Source organism: Aotus nancymaae, unplaced genomic scaffold (assembly GCF_030222135.1).
Source record: "Aotus nancymaae isolate 86718 unplaced genomic scaffold, 86718_ANA_hifiasm-v0.15.2.pri h1tg000025l, whole genome shotgun sequence".
NCBI lineage: Eukaryota > Metazoa > Chordata > Mammalia > Primates > Aotidae > Aotus > Aotus nancymaae.
In genome coordinates, this window is record NW_026988438.1 from 30,016,076 (window position 1) to 30,033,388 (window position 17,313).

The window sequence follows — 17,313 nt, forward strand, 5'->3', positions numbered from 1 at the left end:
GGGAGGCTGAGGTGGGAGGATTGCTTGAGCCCGGGAGTTGGAGACTGCAGTGAGCTATGATTGGGCCACTACACCCCAGCCAGAGGGACAGAGCAAGACCCTATCTCTAACAACAAAAATGCGGTGTTAGTGGGGGCTGGCCTGGCCCTCAAGTGCGAGGGGCATCAGTGTTTAGCTGCAGTTCAATGACAATATCGTGCAGAGGATAAGGATGGCTTGTCTCAGACACTGGTCCCAGCTGAAGTCTGCCACCTTCTGTCTGGCTAAATCTGAGGTCAAGCAGAAGGATCAAAGCCCAGGGCCCTCAGGGTCGGGAAAGCTGGGTCTGTGACACGCCCCAGGGCCTGCATCTGAGGAGTGGCTGTGCTGGCCTCAGGCTGCAGGTTGTGAATTGTTTGCACACTTGTTTCTCTTTGAGACCTCCCTGTTTGATGCTGTTTCTGCCTCTCTCCCTCTCACCGTGCCGCTGTGCCCTGCCATCCCTCCCTCCAGTGAGCAGGTACACCCAGCAGCTGCGACACCACCTGGGCCGTGATTCCAAGTTCATGCTGTGCTATGCCCAGAAGGAGGAGCTGCTGCTGGAGGAGACCTACATGGACACCATCATGGAGCTGGTCGGCTTCAGCAATGAGAGCCTGGGCAGCCTGGGCAGCCTGGCCTGCCTCCTGGACCACACCACCGGCATCCTCAACGAGCAGGGCGAGACCATCTTTGTCCTGGGCGATGCCGGGGTGGGCAAGTCCATGCTGCTGCAGCGGCTGCAGAGCCTCTGGGCCACGGGCCGGCTAGACGCAGGGGTCAAATTCTTCTTCCACTTTCGCTGCCGCATGTTCAGCTGCTTCAGGGACAGTGACAGGCTGTGTCTGCAGGACCTACTCTTCAAGCACTACTGCTACCCGGAACAGGACCCCGAGGAGGTGTTCGCCTTCCTGCTGCGCTTCCCCCAGGTGGCCCTCTTCACCTTCGATGGCCTGGACGAGCTGCACTCAGACTTGGACCTGAGCCGTGTGCCTGACATCTCCTGCCCCTGGGAGCCTGCCCACCCCCTGGTCCTACTGGCCAACCTGCTCAGCGGGAAGCTGCTCAAGGGGGCTAGCAAGCTGCTCACGGCCCGCACAGGCGTCGAGGTCCCGCGCCAGTTCCTGCGGAAGAAGGTGCTTCTCCGGGGCTTCTCCCCCAGCCACCTGCACGCCTACGCGAAGAGGATGTTCCCGGAGCGGGCTGTGCGGGACCGCCTACTGAGCCAGCTGGAGGCCAACCCCAACCTCTGCAGCCTGTGCACCGTGCCCCTCTTCTGCTGGATCATCTTCCGGTGCTTCCAGCACTTCCACGCCGCCTTCGAAGGCTCACCGCAGCTGCCCGACTGCACGATGACCCTGACCGACGTCTTCCTGCTGGTCACCGAAGTCCACTTGAACAGGATGCAGCCCAGCAGCTTGGTGCAGCGGAACACACGCAGCCCGGTGGAGACCCTCCGCGCCAGCCGGGACACACTGTGCTCGCTGGGGCAGGTGGCCCACTGGGGCATGGACAGGAGCCTCTTTGTCTTCACCCACGAGGAGGTGCAGGCCTCCGGGCTGCAGGAGGGAGACAGGCAGCTGGGCTTCCTGCGGGCCTTGCCGGAGCTGGGCCCCGGTGGGGAACAGCAGTCCTACGAGTTTTTGCACCTCACCCTCCAGGCCTTCTTTACGGCCTTCTTCCTCGTGCTGGACGACAGGGTGGGCACTCGGGAGCTGCTCAGGTTCTTCCAGGAGTGGATGCCCTCTGGGGAGGCAGTGGCTGCGTCCTGCTATCCTCCCCTCCTCCGCTTCCAGTGCCTGCAGGGCAGCGGCCCGGTGGGGGAAGACCTCTTTAAGAACAAGGATCACTTCCAGTTCACCAACCTCTTCCTGTGTGGGCTGTTGTCCAAAGCCAAACAGAAACTCCTGCGGTACCTGGTGCCCGCAGTGGCCCTGAGGAGGAAGCGCAAGGCCCTGTGGGCACACCTGTTCTCCAGCCTGCGGGGCTACCTGAAGAACCTGCCCCGAGTTCAGGTCGAAAGCTTCAACCAGGTGCAGGCCATGCCCACATTCATCTGGATGCTGCGCTGCATCTACGAGACACAGAGCCAGAAGGTGGGGCAGCTGGCGGCCAGGGGCATCTGCGCCAACTACCTCAAGCTGACCTACTGCAACGCCTGCTCGGCCGACTGCAGCGCCCTCTCCTTCGTCCTGAACCACTTCCCCAAGCGCCTGGCCTTAGACCTGGACAACAACAATCTCAATGACTACGGCGTGCAGGAGCTGCGGCCCTGCTTCAGCCGCCTCACCGTTATCAGGTAAGGCCGCCAGGCAAGGGGAGCAGGTGGGCCGGCAGGCCAGGCTGGGGGGCACCAGGAGTGGTATCATGGACCAGGATCCCCTGGGACTCATGACCATGGGCCTTGGAATATCCAGACCTTTTCTCTCTCACGGGGCCAGAGGGCAAGGTGCAAAGCTTCGAGGCAGGTGGACCTGGGTCAGCCACAGCTGGGTGCCCTTGAACAACATGCTCACCTCTCACAGCCTCTGTGCCCTCACCTGGAAAAAGAAGATGCTCATAATCCTATCAGTTATAGCCACAAAGACCAGTGTTGATTGAGAATGGGTGAAGTGCATTACAAACATTACCTAATGGAATGCTCTTTACAACCCTATAACTTAGGTACTGTTACTGTCTCTCTTTCGGCAGATGAGGAAGTGAAGGCACAGAGAGTTAATAGCTTGCTCTAGATCACACAGCTAGGACATGGTAGTGCCAGACTGCATAAGGAGCCTTCCTTTTAAGATTAATGCAAGGCTCAGAGATAGTCCTCAAGAAGCTTCCGGAATATGGAAGCTTTTATTACTGCAGAGAAAGCAGACCTTGTGCTAACTGGCATTGGTGATTTTCTGTGATCAAAGCCAGCAGCCCTTCACACTGCTAGAGATCTCAGTTAAAATGCTGACTCGTGGTTGTTTTCCTGTTCCATAGTTTAGGGGAAACAGACACCAGTCTGTTTTCTTCTATCAGCATTTCCTATATAAAATAAATCGGTTGTAAATCTCCACATGAGGTTAAATTCACCATTACTTGGCTCTTGCATTTCTGAAGACCAGTAGGGATCTGGAACTCATTCCCAGTGCCTGTCACACCAGTGTCAGAGTGTAAATTGCATGGTGACATGGGATTCAGGGGGCTGAAGGCTGCCCTAGCCTGGGAATTGGAACAGCCAGAGTCTGTGACTCTGGTCACAGTGACTCTCCCTCTGTAGCTCTAGGCAGTCTCACACTCGTGTTGCCCTCTGTCCATCTTTTTTTTTTTCCCCAGAGTCCCACTCTGTTGTCCAGGTCAGAGTGCAGTGGCGCAATCTCGTCTCACTGCAACCTCCGCCTCCCAGGTTCAAGCAATTCTCTTGCCTCAGCCTCCTGAGTAGCTGGGATTATAGGTACGCACCACCACGTCTGGCTAATTTTTTTGTATTTTTAGTAGAGATGGAGTTTCACCATGTTGTCCAGGCTGATCTCGAACTCCTGACCTCAGGTGATCCTCCCACCTCAGTCTCCAAAGTGCTGGGATTACAGGCGTGAGCTGCCACACCCAGCCCCTCTGTCCGTCTTTTAAAAGGGAAACCCCACACCAGTGTGGTGGCCCTGCCCTTTCTGCTGTCCCCAGGTGAAGCTTTCCTTCACATCAGTGCAAGAAAAAGCAGCTCAGGAGGACATGGGCAGCCACAGGAAGCATGCTGAGCTCTCTGGCTGCGTCAGTTAGGATTAGTTTTAGCTGAGAGAGAAAACCCCAAATATTGATGACTTACAAGCTTATTTCTGTCATGTAAAAGTCTGGAGGTAGGTAGTTCAGGACTGGTATGGAGTCTCCCTGACTGTCAGGAGCCCAGGCTGTCTTCTGCCTTGCTGCTCTGCCATCCTCACTACCTGGCTTTCACATCTTGGCCCAAGAGGGCTGCTCAAGCTCCAGCCATCTAGTCAACACTCTAGCTCTCAGTAAAAAGGAAGGGCAAAGAAGGGCATGTCTCAATCTTTTAAGAAGACTTCTTGGCTTTATTATACTGCTGCTTAGATTTCACAACTTAATAGTATGGGTAGAACTCAATCAGATGGGCCCAGATAAAAGATGGGGGAATCTATTGCTGAGAAAGTAAAGTATAGCTATTGGGAATGTCTAATAGCCTGTGCCATCTTGGGCTGGCCATGCCCTGTACATACACACTATTTCCCAGCACCAAGCTAGGGACTCTGAGGGGAAGGGTCCAGAGTGTCTGACTTGATCATTTTGATGTGGCCTAAAAATCAAGCCTTTTACTTGTTATCAAGGTCAGCTTGTGGGCCTAATTGGGCCCATGGCTTGTGTTTGTGAGTAAAGTTTAGGAACACAGCCATATGCATTTATTTACTTACTGGCTGTTTCACACTACACAGTTGAGTAGTTTGACAGAGACCACCCAGCCCACAGAGCGTAAAATATTTGCTGTCTGACACTTTACAGAAAGACATGATCAGTCTCCTTTGACAGTGGGACCCAGCCGGGCACGGTCACTCATGCCTGTAATCCCAGCACTTTGGGAGGCTGAGGTGGGCGGATCACGAAGTCGGACGTTTGAGACCAGCCTGGCCAACATGGTGAAACCCCATCTCTACTAAAAATACAAAAAAATTAGCTGGGCGTGGTGGCACGCACCTGTGATCCCAGCCACTCAGGAGGCTGAGACAGAAGAATCGCTTGAACCCGGGAGGCAGAGGTTGCAGTGAGTAGAGATGGTGCCACTGCACTCCAGCCTGGGCAACAGAGGGAGACTCCATCTCAAAAAGGAAAAAAAAAAGAGAGAGAGACAGTGGGACCCACAGCCTTTTCCAGTGACAAGTCAGGGTTAGCCCATGTGTTTCTGGATGGGGGAAGGCTGTTGGCATTTTGGGTACAACAGTTCTTGTGAGACCTGCCCAGCACTTTGCGGGACACCTGACATCACTGGCCCTGCCCACAAGATGATGGGGTACTTCCCTCTTCCAGTAAAATAACCACTGAAAGCAGCCCCTCACGTTTCTAAGCCCATGCCCTCCACTGTGCAGTGAGAACCAGGTACAGGGTCTGGCTGACACATAGGCCCCCTGAAAAGGGAGTGATATCAGAGGTGGCTGGCCTCACATGTCCTCCCTGTGTCCCTCATGGTCACGTGAGGAGCGGGGGACTGTGCTGCAGCCTCCATCGTGGGCTAGTGCGGGGTGGGTCTGGCGACCCCACATTGGCCAGGCTTTGAAAGGGGCTATTTGGTTTTCAAAGAATTGCTGCGGCCATTCTCCAGGGGCGTCTATACCTGGGAAAACTCCAGGGCCTGAAGGCTTCTGGATCTTTGTAAGATTAATGATCCTTCATCATGAGTGCCTGCCCTGACTCATAATTTTTTTGCTGTTTTGTTTCAGACTCAGCGTAAACCAGATCACTGATGGTGGGGTAAAGGTGCTAAGTGAAGAGCTGACCAAATACAAAATTGTGACATATTTGGGGTATGTCTTTCTCCAGAACACTGGGCCAACTACCTAGTAATAATACAGAGCTGCAGGAAATTAACATTCACGTGGGTCCCTGGATGATCGGCACAGATGGCCCAGGACTGGGAAGAGCACTGGACCGGGAGTTGAGTCCTGGGTTCTGTGCGTGGCTTGGCCAGTCATGAAGTCTTGCTGAGCCTCAGCCTCCTCATCTGTAAAATGGGGATCCCAGTTTAGACAAGTTGCTTTACAACTGGTTATTGGGGGATGCAAAGAGAGAATATAAGGGAATATGTTTAGTAAATGTTAGAATCCTGTTTATATAGTAGTCTTGACTATTACGGGTCCGAAATCCCTCATCCAGAGCCCTTGAGGCAAGACCCAAATGGGGATTCTGAGTGCATGCTGTGGCGTGATGTGGCTCAGGGGTCTAAGGCTGTGCTCTGCTTTCAAACACTTTCATATTTCTCCCACAGAATGTATGAACAGTCAAACCAAGTGTGGTAAGAAAGACTATAAATAGCTCCACATCAGTTGCCAAAAGAATTGTGAAAAATGTGGGGCATTCAGAGCCTTTGAGGTTTTGGAGTCTGCGAGAAGGGCCAGCGGGCCAGCCCGACACAACTGGTGGCTCTGTGAGCTGGAGCGCTTGTTCAGTTTCTTGGGGCCTCAGCGGCCTGCAATGTTAACGAGGACAGGGACACGAACCACCGTGGGCCACACTCAGCTCCAGGGCTCTGTGCAGCTGTGGAACCCTCGAAGCCCGAGCTTAGCTGCTTTTCAACATCCTTCTGCTGTATTATTGAATTGGCATTGAGCGGTGGGATAGCTGAAAGGTAGACACTGAGAAGTTTCAATATGCAGAGAGAATCTTTTCCCCTCAAGATGCTGAATGTAATCTTCCTTGTAAATACCCATCACCTGCCAGTCACCAAGCACCCACGCGCCTGGGCTTTGCATTGTGTCCCAAGATCCTCATCACCACCCTGGAAGGGGGCTATAATCATTACCCCTATATTACAGATGGAGAAACTGAGGCACAGAGCCCTTAGGTGACTTGTCCCAGGCCATAAAGCTGGGGAAAGTGGTGGAGCTGGTTTTGAGCCTGGGTATGAGACTCCAGAGCCCCGAACTCCCGTGTCTATGTTTTCCCCTTTCAACCTAGACCTTGGAAATCAGTAGACAGCACATACTTCAAAAAATAGGGGTTATTACAATGACATTGGGAGCCATGAAGTCTCACGGCTGTGCTTTCTCTTGAAGTTTATACAACAACCAGATCACCGATGTCGGAGCCAGGTACGTCACCAAGATCCTGGATGAATGCAAAAGCCTCACTCACCTTAAGTAAGTGGGGTAGGCACCAGGTTCCTTGGTAGCTTCTCTTGGTCACCCCCTTCTGTTGTTCAGAGATTAAATGTCATGGTAAAGAGCTTTCATCCTAAGGCCTTCACTTGTCCCTAGGCCATGTTGGTCAGATAAGGACACCTCTATGTGATCCGTGAGGCCTGAATTCTGGAAGGGCCACCTGTTGTTGGTAGGGGAAAGGTTGGCATTTTGATTTTGTTGACTACTAACCCGAAGAAAGGACTCTCACCCTTTCTGGTGGTCTTTTTGCCCCAAGGGAGTTTCTTGTCTGGTTGGAAGCAAGAATTTGGGCCTTTGCCCTCCTGTAGATGTGTCCCATCCAGGGGGTGACAGTGTGCCAGGCATGGAGCCTCTGGTCCTGTTCTGACTGTAGCCACAGACCTTGACCCTTGGCAGTCAAAGTGGGGCCTCCCTGGTCTGCCAAGGGAAGTCAGTGATGCTGCTTTGGCCACTTAGAGGACCCCAGGGAGGCTCAGGTCCCTGAGCTTCTGCAGAGACTATGGGCCATCTCCTGGAGAGGAACCCTGACTGACTGTCCTCAGGGCTTCAGGTCCCTCCCTGAGAGGGGGCCCAGGGCATGGCTCTTGTGGGTCCCAGAAGAAAGTCCACAGTTCCCAAGATGGGGCTGGAAGGGGCTGTGTGCTGGGGAGGAGGATGGCCCACTTTGGAGCCCCTGCATAGCTGGGGGCTGATTTGCAGGACTCTCTCTGCAGACTGGGAAAAAACAAAATCACGAGTGAAGGAGGGAAGTGTCTCGCCCTGGCTGTGAAGAACAGCAAATCAATCTCTGATGTTGGGTGAGTACAAGGGGACGAGTGTGTGCATATAACCTGCTGTGTGTGCATAGGCACCTGCTGTTCTTTTCATACATCAGTACACCAGAAGCACCCCTGGGGCTCGCTGTCTGGGAGACACAGTGGAGAGCTTTCACCACACTGCAAAACTGAAACTGCGCTCATCAGGCAGGAACTCCCTGGCCCCGCCCGCTCCCCTGCCCCTTGCAGCCACCCTTCGACTTACTTTCTCTATGGTTTTGACTACTTTCCCTCATATAAGTGGAATCATACAGTATTTGCCTTTTGGGGATGGCTGATTTCACTAGCATCATGTCCTCAAGGTTCATCCATGTTGAAGCATGTGACAGGATTTCCTCCTCCTCTTTTTTTTTTTTTTATTTAAACAGAGTCTTCCTCTGTTGCTCAGGCTGGAGTGCAGTGGCTTGATCTCGGCTCACTGCAACCTCCGTCTCCCTGGTTCAAGCGATTCTCCTGCCTCAGCCTCACAAGTAGCTGGGACTACAAGCACCCGCCACCGTGCCTGGCTAATTTTTGTATTTTTAGTAGAGGTGGGGTTTCACCATGTTGACCAGGCTGGTCTTGAACTCCTGACCTTAAATGATCCACCCACCTCAGCCTTCCAAAGTGATTACAGGCATGAGCCACCACGCCCGGCCAGGATTTCCTTCTTTTTCAAGGCTGAGTAATACTCCATTGCGTGGCTGTGCCACATTTTCTTGACTCATTCATCTAAGAACAGACACTGAGTTGCTTCTATGCTTTGGCTATTGTGACTAAGGCTGCTGGGCACTTGGGCATGCAAATCACTCTTCAAGGGACTGCCTTCAGTTCTTTTGGGTGTATACCCAGCAGTGGGATTGCTGGATCACATGGTAAGTTTTAATATTTGAAGGATCGTTGTACTATTTTCCACAGTAGTGGCACCATTTTACATTCCCACCCACAGTGCATGAGGGTTCCACTTTCCCACATCCTTGCCAACACTTGCCATTTTCTCTTTTTGACAGTAGCCATCCTAATGAATGAGAGATTGTATCTCATTGTGGTTTTGATTCTTGAGGCTTTTTAAAACTTTTCATATCATTATAATTTTTATTGGATTATAAAAGGAACACAAGTAATTTTAGTTGGAAACTTTGAAAAAGAAAAATTATCTTCTCAGAAAATAATTCTTGTTAACATTTGAGCTCAGTTAAGTTCTCTCACTTTCTCTTTCTTCCTCTCTCTCTGTACTATTTTTTTAAAATATAGTAGGAGTCAGATTTTAGGTACAGAGTTTTATCCTTCTGTTTTCATTTAATCTCATGCCTTGAGTAGTTTTCTACTAAATTAAAAATGTGATGCCATTCAATTGTATAGTAGATACATATATCTAAGCAAAACACTGAAAACTCTTATTTTGGGTTTCAGCAAGCCATACTTGGAAGGGTGTAGGCAGGTAGCTTGCTTGGTACAAATGTGTTCACTGTTGCGCTGAGAGTGGGCCACACGAACTTGCTTTGCTGTGTATAGACAGTGTGCACTGATCCTGTTAGGAACAGCCAGCACTTTTTGTCGGTCACACACTGTTCTAAGTGCTTTGCATCTGTTATAGCTCAATGAATCCTCACAATAACTCCACGAGGGAGTGCTCTAAGTATCCCACTTTATAGATGAGGAGACTGAGGTCCAAGAGACTACACAATTGCCCCAAGTTTGCACAGGTAACAGATGGCAGAGCCAGGACCGGAGTCCACCATCTTACCATGCAGACTGTTTTGGCCAGAGCCTCTCTGCATCTGCTGTGGGGGAGAGAATACAGCTCTAACACCACAGCTCTCCACCAAGATGGCCATAGCTGCAGAGCTTGGTTGGGTGACATCCTCTTTATTTGACAGGAACATTGCTGACAGGGTTTCTGAAGGCACTTCCTGCTCTTTGTCTCCTGGAAGACTGTGTCCTCAGGAATGTCTCTGACCCTGCCCAGAGTTGAACAGATGCTGGGAACCCAGCACCTGCACACGGCCTTCCCTTCAGGACTCTGCAGACCTCTGTGCTCCATGGGAGACATGCAGGTGCTTTCTCTCATGAGCGCAGGTTACCGGGCTGAAAGCTCTCCGGAGCTCACAGTGAGGCGCCATCTCTAACTGTGCCACTTGCTGATGGCCTCTGTTCACAAGGCTTCCCCTGCATTTCGATCTTACATCACCCCTTGAATTTGAAATCCAGAGCAGCCCACTCAGAGGCCAGTGCAGGGAATTAGTGTCCAGGGACTGAGCGCAAACATCTGCCTGTTGAGTATGAATCAAGCTGTGGCCACTGGCAAAAAAGAAGGGGTGGGCACGGCTGTGTTTAGGGGAGCTAACATTCACTGTCTTGTCTCCTCCCTCAGGATGTGGGGCAATCAAGTTGGGGATGAAGGGGCAAAAGCCTTCGCAGAGGCTCTGCGGAACCACCCCAGCTTGACCACCCTGAGGTAACTGCGGCCCTGCTGTCTCCAGGGGCCAACCTGGTCCCTCCCGGGTACTTTAGGTTTGCTGGGGAAGGGTGATGATTAGAGCTCCTAATAGGAGGGGATTTGCGTGTGTGATTTTCCTTACTCTTGTCAAACCTTTTATTGATGCATAAGAGGCCATCTAGTAAAGCACATTCTTCTTTTTCTTTTTTTTAAGTTCTGGGATACATGTAGAGGATATGCAGGTTTGTTACATAGGCAAACGTGTGCCCTGGTGGTTTGCTTCACCTATCAACCTGTCATCTAGGTTTTAAGCCCCGCATGCATTAGGTATTTGTCGTAATACTCCCCCTCCTGTTGCCCTCCCACCCCTTGACATGCCCTGATGTGTGATGTTGCCCTCCCTGTGTCCATGTGTTCTCATTGTTCATCTCCCACTTATGAGTGAGAACATGTGGTATTTGGTTTTTTCTTCCTGTGTTTCCTGAGAATGAGGGTTTCCAGCTTCATCCATGTCCCTGCAAAGGACATGATCTCATTCTTTTTTATGGCTGCATAGTATTCCATAGTGCATATGTGCCACATTTTCTTTATCTAGTGTATCATTGATGGGCATTTGGGTTGGTTCCAAGTCTTTGCTATTGTAAATAGCGCTGCAGTAAACATACATGTGCATGTGTCTTTATAGTAGAATGATTTGTTTTTATTTTTTATTTTTTTGAGATAGATTTTCGCTCTTTTTGCCCAGGCTAGAGTGCAATGGTATGATCTCAGCTCACCACAACCTCCACCTCCCGGGTTCAAGAGATTCTCCTGCCTCAGCCTCCTGAGTAGCTGGGATTACAGGCATGCAGCACCACTCCTGGCTAATTTTGTATTTTTATTAGAGACGGGGTTTCTCCATGTTGGTCTGGGTGGTCTTGAACTTCTGACCTCAGGTGATCCACCCAGCTCAGCCTCCCAAACTGCTGGGATTACAAATGTGAGCCGGCCAGTAGAATGATTTATAATCCTTTGGATATATACCCAGTAATGGCATTGCTGGATCCAATGTTATTTCTGGTTCTAGATCCTTGAGGAATCACCTTAAGTGTTCGTTCAGCTCAGTGAATTCTGCATGGGTCCCACACCAGCCAGCCACCACCCTCCTCAAGACAGAGGACATTTCCAGCCCCTCAGCCATCCCTGCATGCCCCTTGGGGTGGGGGAGGGTTTCCTATGCGCAGATAAAACTTAGTAAGATGCTGGCCAGCAGGTTCCTTCCCCTTCCTTGTCTTGAGGATGATGTTAGAAAAGAGGGACTCTTCCTCTCTATAAACAGGGATGCTCCTACCCAGCCTCTGCTTAGGCCACTGGCCAAATCTTGGGGCCTTGGTGTGTTCTGATGCTGTCCTTTCTGCCACTGAAAGAGAGTCCCAGAAGGTGGGGGCAATATAGCACAAGAGATTTCGTCAGGTCTTGCGGATGGGGTACCTTGATGGGGCCAGCCTTTGGAAGCATAGCTCACCAGGCCACCCCAGCCTCCAGCCCATGTACAGAAACCTGAGACACCTACCCCAGCCCACTGCTGTGTGAGCAGGCCGTGCTGATGGCCCATTTCCCGTCCGGCCTGCCCTTGTGCTCTCTGTGTGGGCTCTGGGGAAGCAACACCTGCGCACTGCTATAGCTGAGCAGTTCTGCATCCTGACTCAAGGGAGCCTGGGCGGGGGCCACGGCCAGGCAGAGGCTTCCCAGCTGTGCTGAGGTTGAAGCCAAGATTAAATGTAGATGTGTCTCTAATAATTCACCCCAACTGTGTTGCTTCCTAGTCTTGCATCTAACGGCATCTCCACAGAAGGAGGAAAGAGCCTTGCAAGGGCCCTGCAGCAGAATACATCTCTAGAAATACTGTGGTAAGAACTCAAGTCATTTCATTTGTTTGTTTATTTTTCTGAGACAGGGTCTCGCTTTGCTGCCCAGGCTTGAGTGCAGTGGTGTGATCTCGGCTCACCGCAGCCTCGACCTCCCGGACTCATACAATCCTGCCACCTCAGCCTCCCGAATAGCTGAGACTATAGGTAGCCACCACCACGCCCAGTTAATTTTAAAATTTTTTGTAGAGATGAGGTTTTGCTATGTTACCCAGGCTGGTCTTGAATTCAGTTCTCTCGCCCTGGCCTCTCAAAGCCCTGGGATTTCTGGTGTGGGCCTCTGCACCTGGTACAGAGTCATTTTGAAGGGTTTGGGTCTCAGGAATTATTTCAAGGGCTACACATGGCCTGGAATCTTAATAGAAAAGGTGCCTCCCAATTGCAAAGGCTCTAGGCCTTTCAGTTAAGTTAATAACTTAATTTCCTCCTAGAGAAGAAAATAGCTACTTCCATAAGCATAATCAGGTACAGGAGGGGGAAGTGGGCTCCAGGAGCCCGGTCTGAGGCCTTGGCCTTCTAGGCCCCAGGAGAACCAGAAGGCTGGCCACACATGCTGTCCAGGTGTCCTCGGATACCTTCAGATGTGCTTGGCAGAAGCCAATTTCCATGCACTTGGTTCAAAATGCTGTCCCTTCTTCCTCTTCACCTGCTTTGCCCCAGGCAGCCTCCTCTTTCCCCAGGTCTCCACATCAGGGTTTGGCCTTTGTGCTCCATCCAGCTCACCTGTCACTTGACACCTGAAGCCCACAGTCCTTGCTCCCTCTCTGCACTCCAGGGCGCTTACTAAATGGATGTGGTCTCCTGAGGGTGTTTTTTGTTGGTGTTCCCTTTTTCATGGTCATTCAATGTTTTATTTTGCTTTATTTGTATTTTATTTACATGCCTGCATCATAAATTCCATACAGGTGGCTGGGTGCAGTGGCTCACGCCTGTAATCCCAGCACTTTGGGAGGCTGAGGCAGGAGGATCACTTGAGGCCAGGAGTTCGAGACCAGCCTGGGCAACACAGCCAGACCCTCCCATCTAAAAAAAAAAAAAGAAAAAGAAAAAATCCCTTACAGGTGAGGGAGTTGTAATACACTTCTCCCTATTAGCTACTCATAGGCCAGTGCTCATTTGATCTTGCTAACTTAGTTACCGAGAATGACGATGTCATCTTTTTTTTTTTTTTTTTTTTTTGAGACGGAGTCTCGCTCTTGTTACCCAGGCTGGAGTGCAATGGCGCGATCTCGGCTCACCGCAACCTCCGCTTCCTGGGTTCAGGCAATTCTCCTGCCTCAGCCTCCTGAGTAGCTGGGATTACAGGCACGCGCCACCGTGCCCAGCTAATTTTTTTGTATTAGTAGAGACGGGGTTTCACAATGTTGACCAGGATGGTCTCGATCTCTCGACCTCGTGATCCACCCGCCTCGGCCTCCCAAAGTGCTGGGATTACAGGCTTGAGCCACCGCGCCCGGCCACGATGTCATCTTTATGAGAGTTCTGACAATAGGCCTGCTGGCCAGTAAGCGCATCTTAAATTATTTCCCCTCAAAAAAATCATTTAACATTTTGAAAAGTCATGGCTATTGGAAAAAATGTAAGACACTAAAGTCTTGAGGAAGTGAAAGTACCTCCCTTCGTGTTTTCCAAAATAACCTTTCCTTTCTAGCCTTTTGTTCTATGTATGTTCAAAGATACGCAAAATAGAACAGCATTCAACAAGTGGCCCTAAAAATATCTTAATCACGGATTGCACATAATTTACATGTCCCTTTTAGGGTTTCTCAATCTTGACACTGTTGATTGAGAATCATTTTGGTCCAAGTGATTCTTTGTTATGGGAGGGCCATCCTGTGCATCGTAGAAGGTTTAGAAGCATCTCTGCTCTGTACCTCCTGGTGGTGAGGATCAAAAATGCCTCTGGACATGGCTAGGTACCCCATGGAGAGTGAAATCACATGGATAGCAGTCATGTTAACACCTAGAAGCCCTCAAGTGCTGACTGCATGCCATGTGTTATTCTACACCTTTTCCCTGTATTAACTCGCTCAGCCTTACAACCACCCTATACAATCTATATTAGTAATACTCACATTCACCAGTGAGGAAACAGACCCAAAGAACGTAAGCCCCTTGCCCGAGATCACCCTGCTCGTGAGTGATATAAACCTGCGCAGGCTGAGTCCGGGGCAGGTGTCAATGCTGTGCTCTTCTCCCTCCTCATTCTACCTCATTCTCCCTAAGAGTTGCACAGCGAAACATTGAATAGATGTCACAATGTATTTCATCAGTTTTTTCTGATTTAAACTCATTCAGATTTTACATTGGGATAGATAATACCACAGTGTATGCTGCAATATATAAAGCTTTGTGTGTATATTTTTGCACACTGTAGCATAAATTTCTAGAAGTCTAATTGTCTTAAAGTGAAACACATTTTAAATTTTGGACAGACACATCCAAACTTGCCCTTCAAGGAATGATTTTTTAAAAAATATTCTTTCTGTTCTATTCTTCTTCCTAATGATTCTTTCATCCACTGGCACAAGTGGGTCCTACCCTATTTACACTGAGGAGCTTTGGTGCTTTATCCAGACCACTTCTGGTTTTAAGAACCATTGAGAGCCTTCCTGAACTTTCAGTCACTTAACTTGGGTCCCTCACCAGTTAACTCAGAGCAAAGTACTGAACACAGCTTAATGTGCAGTCGGTGGCTGTTTCAGGTCTTCAAACTGACTTGGATAACACACTGTCAATGGTCTTCAAGGGATCCTGAGACTAGAGGAGACCCGAGAAGCAGGCCACTGGCCCTTGTTTTCTGTGGCACCCCATCTTCCATGAAATCTGAGGCTTCAGCAAAGGTGGAGAGGCAGGGTGGCCTCCTCTGCAGGCAGCCAGGCTAAGAAATAGGAGATCTGGTGCAGGATTTGCATTAGAAATGAGTCCCATTGATTTGTAGGGCTGAGAGGCTGGGCTTGAGTTCTCAGCAGCTGATCAACTACGTAGCTGGAGGCCTTGGGCTGGGTTCCCACTCCTGTGAACTCTAAAACAGTGTCTGCCAAGTAGGCTCTCTTGAGTAAATACTTCCTTTTTTTTTCCCCCCGCTAAGGCTGACCCAAAATGAACTCAGCGATGAAGTGGCAGAGAGTTTGGCAGAAATGTTGAAAGTCAACCAGACGTTGAAGCATTTATGGTAGGTAACTCAGCCTTAGAATTTCACACTATGCTACTTTTCCAAAGTATTTTTTGAGATAAGATTTACATACTGTAAAATTCACTCTCTTAAAGTGTACAATTCAGAGGTTTTTAGTGCAACCATCACCATCTAATTCTCAAATGTTTTCACTACCCCTCCCCACTCCAGAAAGCCCCTGTATCCATTTAACAGTCACTTCCTATCCTCCTTCCCAGACCCTAGCAACTGCTAATCCACTTTCTGTCTCTATGGATTTGCCTACTCTGGGCATTTCATATAAATGGAATCAAGCAACATGTGACCTTTTGTCTCTGTGTTCTAGCATGTTTCATTCCTTTTTATGGCTAAATGATAATTCACTCTAAGGCTATTTCACAGTTTATTAATCAGTTGATGGGACATTTGGGTTGTTTCTACTTTTTCACTATTATGCATAATGCTACTGTGAACACTTCTGTACATGCTTTTGGGTGAACATATGTTTTCATCTCTTTTGGGAATATACCTGGGAATAGAATTGCTGGGTCATATAGGAATTCTGTAACTTTCTGAGGAGCCATCAAACTGTTTTCTAAAGTGGATGTCCTATTTTACATTCTCACTAGCAATGTATGTGGGTTACAATTTCTCCACACCCTCACCAACACTTGTTATTGTCCATCTTTTTAAATCTAGTTATACTAGTGGGTGTGAAGTAATATTGTGGGTTTGATTTGCATTTCCCTGATAACTAACAATGCTGAGTGTATTTTTATGTGCCTACAGGCTGTCTATATAGCTTCTTTGGAGAAATGTCTCCATATCCTTTGCCCATTTTAAAATTGGGCTTATTTGTCTTTTTATTGCTAAGTTGTAGGGGTTCTCTATGGATCCTGGGTGCTAGACCTTTATTAGATACAGGTTTTGCAAATACTTTCTTTCTTTCTGTGTAGTTTTCCTTCTTTCTTGATAGTGGCCTTTGAAGGACAAAAGTTTTTAATTTTTTTTTTTTTGAGATGAAGTCTTGCTTTTGTCACCCAGGCTGGAGTGCAATGGCATGATCTCAGCTCTCTGCAACCTCCGCCTTCCGGGTTCAAGTGATTCTTCTGCCTCAGCCTCCTGAATAGTTGCAATTACAGGCATGAGCCACCACCCCTGACTCATTTTGTATTTTTAGTAGATACGGGGTTTCACCATGTAGGCCAGGCTGATCTCGAACTCCTGACCCCAGGTGATCTGCCTGCCTTGGCCTCCCCACGTGCTGGGATTACAGGCATGAGCCACTGCACTTGGCCAATAGTTTTTAATTTTGATGACATCCAATTTATCTTTTTTTTTCTTTGGTTGCTTGTGCTTTCAGTGTCTTATCTAAGAAATAATTGCCTAATCCAAGATCACAAAGATCTCCACCTAAGTTTTCTGGTGTTATAGTTGTTTCCCCTCACATTTAGGTCTGCAATCCATTTTGAGTTAATTTTTGTATAAAGTGAGAGTTAACCTTGTTCTCTTGCACGTGGCTATCCAGCTGTACCAGAGCACCATGTGTTGAACAGATTATCTTTTTCTATTGAATGGCCTTGACACCCTTGTCAAAAATCAATTGACCATTAATGTACGGGTTTATTTCTGAATTCTCTGTTCTGGTCCACTGATTTATATGTCTCTCCTCTGCCAGGACCATTGCTGTAGCTTTGTAGTATGTTTTGAAATCAGGAAGTGTGAGTTCTCCTACTTTGTTCTTTCTCAAGATTGTTTTGACCATTCTGGGTTCTTTACATTTCTTAAGAATTCAGACTCGCCTTGTCAGTTTCAGCAAAAAGACTAGACTGTGCTACATGTTGTTTTTTCTTTGCGTTTTAGCCTGCAGAATTATTTTATCCCATTCCCTAAGTGCAGGCCAGCCCCTCCAGGGAGAGTAGAGCTAGGACGGGGCCAGAAAGAGAGTCTCAGCTGCTTTGTGCATTCCCAACCTGCACCAGCCTAATGAAGGCAGCCCTAACGGACGGATGTGCCTGGACACTGCCAAGCTTTTTGGGGCATTAGGTGCTCTCCTTCCTGGCCTCCTGCCAAGTCTTGGTTGGAGGCTGCCTTCCCTGCCTTCAACAAAGCCTAGGTGGTGACTAGAAAACAGGAGAGTGTGACC

The 17,313-nt window shown here is 49.3% G+C and overlaps 1 protein-coding gene across 7 annotated transcripts in view; it reads left to right on the forward strand.

Annotated features, from left to right (window-relative positions):
- NOD1 (nucleotide binding oligomerization domain containing 1) overlaps nucleotides 1–17,313 on the forward strand; it is a 54,228-nt gene that overhangs the window by 26,441 nt on the left and 10,474 nt on the right. For 3 of the 7 annotated variants that reach the window (XR_010344077.1, XM_012475131.3, XM_064380496.1), the window contains 7 exons: nucleotides 493–2,317; nucleotides 5,436–5,519; nucleotides 6,768–6,851; nucleotides 7,586–7,669; nucleotides 10,041–10,124; nucleotides 11,912–11,995; nucleotides 15,105–15,188. Coding sequence is in view for 5 of the 7 variants with exons in the window: in XM_012475131.3 (XP_012330554.2) it covers nucleotides 493–2,317; nucleotides 5,436–5,519; nucleotides 6,768–6,851; nucleotides 7,586–7,669; nucleotides 10,041–10,124; nucleotides 11,912–11,995; nucleotides 15,105–15,188 (2,329 nt within the window). In the remaining 2 variants the exon portion in view is untranslated. Of the gene's footprint in view, nucleotides 1–492; nucleotides 2,318–5,435; nucleotides 5,520–6,669; nucleotides 6,852–7,571; nucleotides 7,670–10,040; nucleotides 10,125–11,911; nucleotides 11,996–15,104; nucleotides 15,189–17,313 lie in introns of those variants that run through there. The other 4 variants (XM_064380495.1, XM_064380497.1, XR_010344078.1 and 1 more) reach the window with 4 other exon arrangements.